Consider the following 13954-nt stretch of genomic DNA (forward strand, 5'->3'; position numbering starts at 1 on the left):
TGTGCCGCATGATCATATTTTATTCGATCGATTTTACATTTGATAGAAATTTTTTGTTTTCTTTATATCGGAGTTTAGAGTCGCATCGACTTCTCGGTCATTAGCGAGTTCGCTGTTTCTTTTTTATTTCCTTGTTAAGTTAGATTTTGTAGCACAGTTTGGTATTCTTAAGGAATTTTATGGGTTTTTTTTTATGTGACCATTTGACGTTAGTACCGTTTTATATACTCATTCGGGGAAACAAAGAAATTCAATGACCTGAAATTAAGTATCATTCTAACATGTTCTAAAATGTTCTAAATTTTTTACTGGATTATGTCATACACCTATACGAGATTTCCATAATTTTTTCTTTCACATATCAGCAAAAAGAAGATGAGTATATTGTCCTGAACTGCAGTCAGTGTAAGAAGTATTCGTACAGCAACCCATTTAAAATAAATGGTTTCTGTACGAATACGAATCCGATATCTTCATCAAGGACCAATCAAAATTAATCCATTCAATCTAACAAACATATTTCGACTTTTTCGATCTTCCAACGTGATCATTCTCCTAAACCTAATCTTTGATAGTTACATCTTTGGTAGCTTCAGAATCTTTGATAGACACATTTTATTTTACTCAAGAGAAATAATAATTTCAAGGATTTTAAAAATGTTTCTAAACATATTTTTCCCAAAAAAAGATTTTTTTTTAATTTTCGATAAGTAAATATATAAATGAAAAAAGGTCTATGTCCTTCGTATCCTTGATTTAATCCGTTGTTTCCATACAATGATCGCTGAACAACGAAGCGAAACGAGGTATTCGAATCGAACCCAATTAGTAATTGGACATACCGATCGCAAAAGTGGTTTAAGGACAGCTCTTAGAGCCTCATTATCGCCTAACCTCGAGATTCGTGTTCAACGTTTAGAAACAATTGTCGGAAAAAAAGAACTAGAACGCAATCTTTCGGTACATCTTTGCTCCCCTCGTTGGAAGAACGGCCTTGCGAAGATTAATCTGAACAGCTTAGTCACGGATTTCCCATGCTAAGACAAAAAGATCTATCGACTCATCCGGCAGCAACGTTTAGCTAAATGTAATCCATGTTTATAGAAGATTTTTCAAAGGAGGATATAGATTTTTCTTTAAAAGAGACAGTACTCATGGTAGCGTCGGTAAAACTTAGCAGTTGTAACAGAAAAAGTCAGTATCATTACCTCCAATTTATGTTATATTAATTTTTTATTTTAAAGTATATTTAAATTTGCTTATTTAATCTCGTAGATTGTTAACTGTCTTATATTTTAAAGGTATCTTTGTATTTCAAAAAATAGATGTAGGTATGAAACTAACCGATACCTAAAAGTTGGAAATGTTTAATATTTTCTTTGGAAAAAATTGGCATCATTACCATCAATTTATACCCTTTTACTTTTAATTTTACAGAATATATAAATTCGCTTATTAAAATCGTCCATTGTAATTTGTCTTATATTTTAAAATATATTTTTATTCCAAAACATAGAAAGTCGGGACGTTGTACAAATAGTATTATAAATCACTGTCAAAACATTCTTCTTACTACTTTCCCTAATGGTTCAACATTTAAATTAAATAATTTAAGCTATGCTTATTCAACTATTTTCTTGGTGATTCATTTTCTATAGCAACAAGTAATAATTTTCCATTTCGATATAATTTAATATGTCACTCGTTTATTGAACGTAATTACAAGAGAATTGAACCTACAAAAATAAGAGATTTCACAAAAGGGTCTTTAGAAATTTATTTTTTAATTAAACACATGATTTTTAATTTGACAATTCTTCGATATTTTATAAAAAGGGCTTAAATAAGATAAAAATAACGCGGGCTTAGGTTAAATTACTAAAATTATAAATGCATGAACTGATTTGACTTTGATACATAAGTAGACTGCGAATGTTTATGCGTTTATAGAAAATTTGAATGTGTAAGAAAATAAAATTTATATTATAATACTTGCAGAGTAAAATACATTTCTATTTAGATTCAATTTCTGTAGGTACATTTGCGATGATTTTATTCTGCATAAAATTTTACAGTCTATACATAACCCACAGGAATTGTGACATTTTTAAATACACTTATTGATGATTAAAAAAAAAAAACAATTTATACCACACGCTGTTCTTACGAAACATCAAAGAATTACGTGGAAAAGTAATCGCTTCAATAAAATACAAAATAGATACGAAATCAATGACAAAGTAATCACTTCAGTAAAATACAAAATCAATCATAAGTAAAATACGAAATCGATGACAAAGTAATCACTCCAATAAATCAAAATTAAAATAGAAAATCAATGACAAAGTAATCACTCCAGTAAAATACATAATCAATCATAACTAAAATACAAAATCGATGACAAAGTAATCACTCCAATAAAATTCAAAATAAATGCAAAATCAATGGCAAAATAATTACTCCAATAATATACAAAATAGATATAAAATCAATGACAAAGCAATCACTTCAATAAAATAAAAAATCAATCACTCCCTAAGATCATCCCGTGCTCACCTTGCAACTTCTTAAACAAGCCTTATCCAATGTATCATTTCAGTTCACCAGATCGTCACAGATCGTCCTACTCGCTCCGCGGTACCCCAGCCGCGCACAGATCACGATCAACGATCACGGACGATACGCGACAGAGAAACCGAATTTCAAACGAAACAATCGCAATTGTTCAATCTCTGTCAAAAGTTTCCAAGCACACTTACGTGGAAATAGAACCGCGAGAAAATCGTTATCGACGACGTTTTCACGTTAACTCGCGCGAATCGTGCTCGTGATTAAGTGAGACGGACACGAGCGTCGCGCATCCTCGCGATGAATTCGATTTGCACCGGTGCAAGGAGCGCGTGGTTGGACGTTGGTCGACGGAATGCTCGGAGACAAATGGAAGTCGATCGAACCGACGACCGTGTCAAAAAACCTGGGTGTAAATGGGGGAGAAAAAAAAGTGTTCGCCCGACCATTTTCCCTTTCGCCGGAGTCTACGGCTCACCGCCAACCACCACCACCGTCGTTGCTTGCTCTCTGCGTGGCACTCCAGCTGCCCCTACCCTCAGACAGGTACACTTCGAAAGCACTCCCCTCCCACGACAGGTCGCCTCGTTCCTCTTACTGACTGATAGCTACTTTGATATGCGTGACTTCCTGCGATCGTAGACACATACGCGGATATACAGCCGGCGATTAATGTAAAGGGTTTTCCAAAAGGAGCTTTAGGATTTTCTTTTTATCCACCTCACCAACTGCTCGAGATTGGATACGTGGTTAAATTCGATAATATTTTTTATTTTGATAATATTAGTATCAACACATAAATGAACAACATTTTTTCTTGGACAAGGAAATGTATTTACTCTATAACATATTGTCTATCTTGTTGTTTCTTCATGTTTAGGGCAAATTCAATATTCCGTGATTGTAGAAGTTCTCGTCAAGTTAATAATCATTCGAACTGCAGGAAGACAACCATCATCATGAACACAAGGAACCTTTTGTACAGTCTAATGCAATATTTATTTTGTCCATTAGAATCATTTTCTGACTGATACTTGTATAATATTTTATAATTCACATAATGATGGAAGCATACGTCTCAGTAATAGAGAACAGAGTACTGGTTGGCTTCCAAAATGATGATTAATAGGCTAACGGTCCTTAAAGTGTGAATGATACAGTCTGTTGGCGTAGTTATGCTGGACAGTTCGTACTGACTATCGAGTCGGTCAATTTAACATATGTGCTTTGGACTCCTTTCTAACATTTTTCGAGCAATCTTCCTTCTTATAGGGGAAAATCTGAACAAGATGAATATTTATTAAAGTATATAGAGTAGCTAATTTTAACATTTCTAAGGCTAGAACTACCAAACCTATTTTGACCTATATACTTTGGATTCTTTTTCTAAAATTCTGCAAGCAATCTTCCTTCTCAGAAGGGAAATTTGAGCAAGAAAAGGATTTATTAAACTGTTACATAGCGTAGTTAATTTAAAAAAAAAAATGTCTGTCAATTTGCTCCATATATTTTGAGTTTGTTTTATAAAATTCATCAAGAAATCTTCCTTCTGAAAAGAGAAAATCTGAACAAGATGCATATTCATTGAATTAGATAGAGCAGCTAATTTTTGCTTATTTGAGGCTAGAAGTGTTGAAAACACAAAATTATAAAACCCCCTTTGGAAGACCCTTTATCTCTGCACACCTAATTTTCTCGTAATTATGTGAAATAACCTCATTTATCGTACGTGCTTTTAACGTTGAATGTGATATTACGGAACGTGATCGACTTTCATGTTCGTAAGTGCAAGAGTTCATTTGTTACGCAGTCAAATCTAACTTTTGTGAGTTTAATCGAGTAGATTCACAACTAAGGAGATAATGTATTTTAATATTTTATATATTTGAGATATAATATGGTAGCTTGATATTGACAAAAAAATCTTTGCGCGTTTTTTGTATAACAATATAGTCTATATAACTTTATATAAAATTTCGTTTTACTCATATACAACATTAGTTGATATCAATAATAAATTAATTATAATCAATTTCATTTCATTTTACACATAAAGAAGCTGAACTGATAAAAACATTATGACAATCGAGATGACCAATTTAATTCCGTCATCATTTTTCTTTTCGCCTTAATCTCGATCTTTCGCAATTAATTCTTCAGTACAAAATAAAAAATGGATGTGCAAATACCTTTTTTCCACACTATATCTTCGATCCAACATACATATGAACCACTTTGGCGAAGTGGGCCGCGCGATAAGTTAAAATTGAAAGCTGCTGTCCTCGTACCTGTCATCTCTACTTACTCTGCATGCATTTTATTCATTTGTTTATTTTATATTGATAATTTTTATAAGGTCAAGGCTCAGAAAAGTTCTTCAGGGAGCTGTTCTTGTTGGTGAACTAAATAAAATAAAATACAGTCGAACTTAAATGGGAACATGGAAGAACCGATGAGAATGTGCACAAATGCAAAAATATTAGGTTGTCCCAAAAGTTTCTTTCGCTTTATTAATAAGTAATACATGCATAATATTTTATGTTTTATGTTATATTACTGAATTGTGGACGATTCACTTTGCTCCATTACTGTTACAACATGAGTATCTATAAAATTAGATTGTCTATTTATATAAACACGACCACATAAAATAATTGAGTGCAACTCGCGAAAGAAACTTTCGGGACAACCTAATATATAAAATATCAACGATAATACAAAAAATAAAATATTTTGCTGCGTTTATTCTAATATTTATTTTTTTCAAGTATTGTCTACAAATTTTAAAAATTCCAAAAAAATATATCATTCCTTTTAATTGACTAATCTACGAATCATACTTATGCTATAATACTCTTCAATCGATATTTCACTTTGCCTTCCAAGGAAATATGTTCTCTTGATTAGTATAATTAATTACACTTGGAAGCAATGAAAGAAAAGCATTATCATAGTATAGGAAAGAAATATTATTGAAAAGTTCTATGGGTAAAATAGAACAAGTGTCAAATAGATATTTAATATTATATTACAAATCTTACATCGAAAGTTTAGAATAATATAACTGCATGAGATATAAATAAGATTTTAATCAAGATTTTTTTAATATTACAAGCTTTCTTTTGCGTCTCCATTGCGTAGCTTTCCCTTGACATTCTAAATCAGGAACAAAATCGATGCTTTGTGTTCCAATTCGAAAGTAGATCGCAAAACCAAACAATTACCTTTTAATAATCCATTACTTGACTCGTTTCCTGTGTGCACTCCATAATACCAGAAATATCGTTCTCGAATTACAATCGCAATGTTTCACGAGTGCACAGTAGTAACACAAAACGAGGTTACGCGTTTTCGAACCCTTTGAGACGCGTGTCAGTTTTCTTCTATTCTTTTCTCGCATAATTTAAACGCAATCTTAGTAACAATAACAATGTTTAATATTGAATTTTTTTATTCAATTGAATTTTCATTGGAAAACATTTTTTGCGATATATATATACAATAAAGACTTTATAATTTTGTTACATAAAAGTCAGTCTTTTATTATATTTCATAATGACAGAATTACTTTTAGGTTTTATTCTATAAATTTTATAAACCACAAGAGTCTTGAATCCTTTTAAAGGAAACTTCTATATCTACATGTGACCCCTGAAGATATGCAACCATTTGTTACGCATCGTATATGCGCCACATGGAGTAGCAGCATACAGGCGTCAACAAATTCACGTAATTAGTATTTAAAAATTATTTTCTTTAATGCTACTTCTTTTATTATAATACTTCTGAATAATATTCCACGACAATGTTTTTCAGCTTCTGCATAAATTCCCATTTAAAGGAACAAGATTTTAGATTACAAATAATACGATTAAATAAACTAAATAGAAGTTACATGCATAGTGTGAAATAATAATATACGAAATTCTAATCTGTGTCAGATATATATACTAAAAAGTAGATAGACTCTAATGCAAAACAATTTTGTTTAATTGAACATTTGACCTTTCGGACCGAAACTTATATGTCAACGTATAGTACATTTATGTCAATATCTCAATGCCGTAGAATTAGTTGTATCTGACATTTAATCATTGATAAGATATAATTGATAGCAACCACTACAGTAGATACTTTTTGTATCGTTGAAGAAATGTATACAAGCTCACTTGAGAGGAAAACTGTACACAATTTTTTTGTCAATCTTGTGCCTGATATTTTAATCTTCCGCCTGATATTTTAATCTTCCGCCTAGTGATTGATAAAAGACAAAAGAGTTTAATGTATAAAATGAAATAGATGAGTCGTAGAAAAATACTTTCAAAATCGTTACTAGTAAAATCGTATTCGCTTCTAATAATAAGTAGAACACTAAACTGTATGCGTTTACTTATTGTTCTTTTCATCTTTAGGATCTATCGATAAAACAGATTCAACGTGCAGAGATCATGTAAATACATTTAACATACGAAATACTAGTTTATTATTGATAAACCTAGAAATGTTAGCTTTTTGTTCCGAAGTATATAATTTTAACACTTAGATAGCATTGAATGTTATTTCAATAATAGATAACAAAATATGGGTTTTCTTAAGAAAAAAAGCCGATAAATATGCTACCGTCGATAAAGTATTAACGCAATCATAAAATAGTTTCTCTATGTAAGGTAAGAATTAGTAAAGCATCTATCGTACCGGTAGAGCGGACAGTTCCTTAGATTGGCTTAGATCATTTCGATCGCGATAAAAAGAAACACATGTGTACGTGTCGTAAGCTGTCATAATGAATACCAATCAGATAATTGCTCGCCGGAATCTACAGGTTTATGTAAAAAACACTTAAAAATTTTAGGTCCACTAAAGTAAAGTTTAACCGAAGAATGTATTATCTTCAATTTTTACATGAACAAAAGCACTTTCTATTCGTAACTCGTAACCTTAATAGTGCAACATGTAGCAATAGAAAGCTGTATCCTTTTCAAGTGATCGCACAATTATCAAAATAATCTTTTGTTCGTATCTTTTCATAAATTGTAGAATTATGAAAAAATTCCAATCGACTTGTTTTTTTTACGTGGACGAAGTAAATCAGATCGTGAGAAGACTATGGGAAACATTCATTCTACTGTCATTACAGTTAATTACTTTTAAATGGATTTATAGCCAACACTAGACCCCTCCCACCTGCATCAGATTAATTCCTCAGACAAGAAAATCCTTTAGTTCTGTGTCATAATAGCGTCTTTGTTCAATTGAATGTTTTATCCACTTCTATAAGTACTCATGACACATATTTCTGTTTCTAAAAAGTATGTCTACTGTCTTTTAATTGTCATGAATTAGTGAAACCGTTCGTGACCACGAAAAATTGGTATAATTCTTTAAAACGATGTGTACTGCAACTTGGTGCAATAAAGAAGTAACAAAGTGATAGTGTTTCATGCTTTAAGAAATTTAACTTAACTCTAGATTCCTAGTGAGATCCTATGATTTGCTAATATACTACTAATCATGTCTGATATATCAAATGAAGAGAAGTTTGAGACAGTTCATATAGATCATACGATCTTTAATGATTCAGAATTTGATGATGCGTTGGATGTACCTGATTTGGATGGTACTGCTAATGAAAATGATGATACCGTTAACATTCATTCAAAGGAAGATACTGACAATATAGGTGAGTTTGTAACTATTTGTAAATGTTCTGTTATACCCATTTTTATTGTAACCATTAACCTGTTTAGTCCTTTGCGATTTAAAGTCTAGATATTCGTGCCTTACAAGTCATTGGCTCAAAGATGTAATGTTAAAAGCTCATTTCTTAACAATTTGATAATAAAATATATTCAGAATTATTATCTCTTAGTAGTATGCAAATAATCCAACCAAAATGACTTCAGACCGCAAAGGGTTAATATACTAAACATATTAATGAGATACACTTGTGTGTTGTTTTTCTTTGTCAATAATAGAATGGCAAGGTGTGATACCTTTCTCTGCTATACATAACTTACCAAAAAAGTTTAAAAGTCAGAGCCGTAGTGTTTTTATTCCTGGTGAACAAGTGCATGTGAAGATCATAGATACTGAACGTAGTGTAACAACGCATCCTTTGAACCCAAATTTGTACACAATAGAATTTAGTCATGGTCCATTCAGATGGACGATTAAGAAACGATATAAACATATTCAGTATTTACACAATCAATTAAAAATATACCGTACTAGCTTGGATATACCTTTTCCAACTAAAGGTCATAAACAGAGGAGAAGTAGTTTAAAAAGTTTAGGAGATGTGAAAGAAAGAAAACGTCGTCGAGGTGCTCTGCCAAGGTATGAAGAGTAGCTTCATAACTACATATGAAAAACCTGTTTTCCCAAAAAATCAATAATAAAACGAATAATTTGTACAGGTTTCCGAATAAGCCTGATGTTCTGGTACCTTACGAGCAATTAGATCATAGGAAGAAAGTGTTGGAGGAGTACTTAGCTAATTTATTAAAAATAAAGCTTTACAGACAACATCCAGAGACTGTAAGTTAACATAATGTGCTAATATTTAGAATAAATATTATCTACTAGATACATTAACTTCTAAAATATTTTCAGATCAACTTCTTAGAAATCTCCCATTTATCATTCATAGCAGATTTAGGAATGAGAGGTAAAGAAGGACTTATTTTGAAAAGAACTGGATCAGGTGCAAAAACTAGATGCAATCTCTGTGGCTTGCTAGAAAGCGTGTCTTGTGTCACGTGCACTCATTTGTGTACATATATATGTGGTAAATGGCATTCTCGACATCTTATTGTTAAAGATACTTTCGTTGCCTACATTAGACCAAAAGATGGTAGCATAAAATCGGTAATTTTAATGGACCATGGCTTTGGAATTAGTTTTGGTCTCTACACAACAGGTTTAAGAAATGGTATGCAGATAGTAAATCTTAGCAGGCACATAGTAATCAAATGTTGGACCAGAAGACAAGCTAAAGAATGGATGGAATTTATACAAGAACTTAGTAATAAGGAAGGTAAGTTCTTTATATAACCTAAAATCTGAATCTTCTACATTCACTCTAATGAATTGTTTCACTACAGGCCGAGATTTTACGCAGTCGAACCCGCATAACTCGTTTGCACCTTGTCGGTCGCCTGTACCAGCCACTTGGTTTGTCGATGGAGCAAATTACATGTCTGCCGTAGCAGATGCATTGGAAAATGCTAAAGAAGAAATTTTTATTGCTGACTGGTGGTTATCACCTGAAATATTTATGAAGAGGCCAGCTATAAATAGCGATTATTGGCGACTAGATAAGATCTTACAGAGAAAAGCTGTAAGTATTTCTAAGAAATTATTTTAAAAACTATTTGAACTATCGTATTAAATCGTATTAAAATCTATTATATTCCTGAATGTATTAATGCTGTCATGATACATCAGGAAGGATAATTGGTAAGGATGCTGTAATTAACGTTAAAGTATAAACTACTATAAAATATTAAACAGCCTGTGAGAATAATTATAATTTATTTTTTATTCAGTTCGAGGGGGTGAAGGTATTTATAATGATTTATAAAGAAGTGGAAGTCGCGCTAGGCATAAACAGTTTCTATAGTAAACAACAACTTGTAGAAAAATGCCCCGACAACATAAAAGTATTGCGTCATCCAGATCATGCGAGAGTAGGCGTGTTTCTTTGGGCGCATCATGAAAAAATTGTAGTCGTTGATCAAACTATTGCATTTCTTGGTGGCATTGATTTATGCTATGGTCGATGGGACAATAATCAACACAGATTAGTAGATTTAGGTAAATGAAGCTTGAAACTGAATTCTTTGAACCGTCATTAAACTACATTAAATTACATGGTTTTCAATTGTAGGTTCGACTCATCAATCTACTATTTATATTCCATCCAAAGGGAAACAAACAAATACCAGCAGTAAAAAAGTATCGTCTTCTAAAACACAGAAGCATGTCATGCTACCATTAGCTATCGCGACTAATACAATCGTACTGGCTACTACAAGATCTATACCTGTACGGTAAGTCTTTTATATTAATAGTCTCGGAAAATTGAGTCTAGGGAAGATGAACAATGAGTCAAAAATAAATAAATTTGTTTAGGCCAATGATAGACACTAGAACAACAATGCAACTAGCACTGCCACAATTAAATCCTGAAGATTTAATTTTAATGCAATCACCAGAGACATCTGATACCGTAAAATGTAATACCCCGAATACAGAGCGTAAAAATCTATTTGGCATGGCTAAAGATACTGTAGGCAAAGTGAAACAAAATATAAAATTAAAAAGGCAGGAGCTGATTAACATGGTGTATACTCCCCACGAGGAAAGCAGTGATGAAGAAGATACTGTGGATTGGTAAACTCACTTCCTTAACGAACCACATACTGTTTTAAAAATTAATACGTCCTTACAAATTGATTCAAATTGTTTCAGCGCTACAGTAGAAACTCCAATTGAAACTAATGAATCAATGGTAAGTGACGAAGTAGACACATTTTCGCAGTACCCAGGTACAGCTAAATTATGGCTCGGAAAGGATTACACAAACTTTATTGTTAAAGACTTTAATGATCTTGAGAAACCCTATCAGGATTTAGTAGATAGGAGCACAACTCCTAGAATGCCATGGCATGACATGGGAGTTATGGTCCAAGGTGCATCAGCTAGAGATGTTGCTAGACACTTTATTCAGCGTTGGAATGCGATCAAAGTAAGAATTTTCAAATTTTCAGTAATCTGTTGAATAACGCGTATATTATTTTTAATAACAATTATGCAATATTATAGATTTCCAGTTTAGATTTGCAAGTCATTATCGAGTTATAATTAAATAATTAAAATGGGGACGAAATATTCCACGAGCAATATGTAATTTGAATATTTTCATAATTAATATTTGTAGATGGAGAAGGCGAAATTGAATCCATGTTATCCATTTTTACTTCCAAAATCGTATAAAGACTGTCGAAGCTATGCACCATTTATCGAAAAGGCAGCTGTACACAATGTTAAATGCCAAGTGTTAAGATCAGTTAGCTCTTGGTCCGCTGGTTTTCTTGATTCTCAAACCTTAGAACGAAGTATACAAGAAGCTTATATCGACGCCATCAGTAAGGCTGAAAGGTAGAATTAATTTATATTTTTACGCAAGACAATACATACAGAGGCTTTAATACTAGAATTTTTTAGGTACATATACATAGAGAATCAATTTTTTATAACACTCACATCTATGGAACGAACAGCAGTAAAAAACCGTATCGGAGAAACGCTATATAAACGAATTTTAAGAGCTCATCGCGAAGGCGCGGTATTTAGAGTATTTGTAATAATGCCTCTACTGCCAGGCTTCGAAGGAGAAGTTGGAGGAGCAAGTGGCACAGCCTTACGCGCTATCACTCAGTGGAATTACGCTTCCATATCGAGGTAAATATTTTACTTCAAACCAATTACACTTAAGGAGACATACGTTTAAACAATGCGAGTATGTATTTTCTCAATTATTACAGAGGCAAAGATGCAATTCTCAATCGATTGATTGAAAAGGGAATAGAAGATCCTAGTGAATATATTACATTTCACGGTTTAAGGACACATGCAATGTTGAATGGTACATTGGTGACAGAGTTAATTTATGTTCACAGCAAGCTATTAATTGTAGATGACAACACAGTCATTTGTGGCTCCGCTAATATTAATGACAGAAGCATGCTAGCAACAAGGGACAGTGAGATTGCAGTAATAATTCATGTAAGTATTATCGATCCCAAAATACAAAGGAAATACGAATAGAATCTAGCAGCTTCATCTTTTTTCAATGATGATTTAGTTCTTATTAAGTTATATTCTTTGATTCGTATTTTGATTAAACATGATTGCATGATTTCAGGATCAAGAATTTGAAGATGGAAGGATGAATAATATATCTTTCCCCTGCGGTAAATTTGCGGGGTCGTTAAGAAAAGAATTAATGTCTGAACACTTAGGGCTACACAAGACAAATGAAGATATAGACATGACCGACATAATTAAGAAATCATTCTACAGAGACATATGGTGTGCCAGAAGTAATCGAAATACGGAAATTTATGAAGAAGTATTTCACTGCATTCCAACGGATAAAGTCGTCAATTTTTCTATGTTGAAGTTGTATCAGGATGAGGAACCACTGTGTTCATCAGATCCACTTTTAGCTCAAGAAATGGTGGATGAAATTAAGGTACGAATTTAGGTTATAGAAATTTAAGTGAAGATTACTTTTACAAGTTTACGATATTCCACGTTTTTGTCTTAGGGTCATTTGGTAAATCTGCCACAAAACTTTCTATGTAACGAGGATTTGAAACCTGCAGCTAGTACAGTAGAAGGTATTATGCCGACAGCTTTATGGACATAAATGTTTCGTACTTATAGTCAAGTACCCATGAAACTTAGACAAGTTTTTTTTATTATATCTCGCAATCGGATAGAAATTGTTGTTATTTAATTCATTGTCAAAAAGTACAAAAGATTGCTTTATAGTTGTGACTAATTGTGAGTATTTGATTGATCATGTGATTTAAAAAAATATGAATGTGTACTAGGTAGGAAATAAGGTAGCTACAGACTTTTTTTACAGAACTGGAAAGCATTTAATAATAGCTTATTTACAGTGTAAATATAGTAATTGTACTTCAACATTCCAGAAAGTCTACCTCTGTGATGTTAGCAGATTTTACTGTCAGTAGCAATTACTGATTTTAACCTAACTTTATCTTCTTTTTTTTTATTTATAATCATTTATAATCAGCGCTCGAACGTCATTCACAATAAACGTATAGGTTAGGAATCCAACGGTTTAAAAGTTAAACATTAAAACTTCCATTTTTGTGATCTAGGCATCAAAATGTACTAAATGGTATACAAAAAAAAAGTCAATAATTTTTAGTACCCAGAAGTAAAGTTCAGCTAACATATACGTTTCAAATGAGATTCTAATGCGGCTTTTTAATCATATCACTTTTTTTTTATCACGAATTCTATTTTGTAATGTTATTTATTAGTACTCTGGGCGATACATATAATAAAAACAGTGTGCAACCTAAATAGCTTCTTTTTTGTTTGCTCTTTAATAAATCATTTTAATTTAATTCACCATGACATGCTACAGTATTGCTACTTCATGTATTTACGTTTTACCTTCGCGCGCAGCTTTGTTCGCGTAAAGTGTTCAAATTAAGAGTACTCTACGTCAAAGTAAGTAAATGTTAATATATTTAAAAAATTGCAGTTGCAATCAGTTTTTCAACTATCATTTTATCCAACATAGTTGTGTAATCGTATACGATGCAACTTCGAGATGGCAGCC

The 13954-nt window shown here is 32.3% G+C and overlaps 2 protein-coding genes across 5 annotated transcripts in view; one reads left to right on the top strand and one right to left on the bottom strand.

Annotated features, from left to right (window-relative positions):
• LOC128873608 (mucin-2-like) overlaps nucleotides 1-3167 on the bottom strand; it is a 91708-nt gene extending 88541 nt beyond the window's left edge. Inside the window, exon 1 of the mRNA XM_054117303.1 lies at nucleotides 2557-3167. The gene's annotated coding sequence lies outside the window, so the exon portion shown is untranslated. The remainder of the gene's footprint in view (nucleotides 1-2556) is intronic.
• A 4103-nt stretch (nucleotides 3168-7270) lies between these two features.
• LOC128873070 (phospholipase D2) lies at nucleotides 7271-13929 on the top strand. Of its 4 annotated transcripts, XM_054116333.1 has the most exons (16): nucleotides 7272-7537; nucleotides 8046-8248; nucleotides 8544-8904; nucleotides 8985-9105; nucleotides 9181-9355; nucleotides 9488-9604; nucleotides 9672-9907; nucleotides 10116-10383; nucleotides 10457-10619; nucleotides 10702-10962; nucleotides 11041-11317; nucleotides 11510-11730; nucleotides 11797-12033; nucleotides 12117-12357; nucleotides 12497-12826; nucleotides 12902-13929. In XM_054116333.1, the coding sequence occupies exons 2-16, from the start codon at nucleotides 8080-8082 to the stop codon at nucleotides 13001-13003; spliced, it is 3279 nt and encodes a 1092-aa protein (XP_053972308.1). In that variant the 5' UTR covers nucleotides 7272-7537; nucleotides 8046-8079; the 3' UTR covers nucleotides 13004-13929. The 4 variants fall into 4 exon arrangements, with proteins under 4 accessions (XP_053972306.1, XP_053972307.1, XP_053972305.1 ...); XM_054116331.1 differs by having other exon boundaries at nucleotides 7271-7584; nucleotides 9181-9604; XM_054116332.1 differs by having other exon boundaries at nucleotides 7271-7537; nucleotides 8038-8248; nucleotides 9181-9604.
• The last annotated feature ends 25 nt before the right edge of the window (nucleotides 13930-13954 follow it).

Source organism: Hylaeus volcanicus, chromosome 3, assembly GCF_026283585.1.
Source record: "Hylaeus volcanicus isolate JK05 chromosome 3, UHH_iyHylVolc1.0_haploid, whole genome shotgun sequence".
Taxonomy (NCBI): domain Eukaryota; kingdom Metazoa; phylum Arthropoda; class Insecta; order Hymenoptera; family Colletidae; genus Hylaeus; species Hylaeus volcanicus.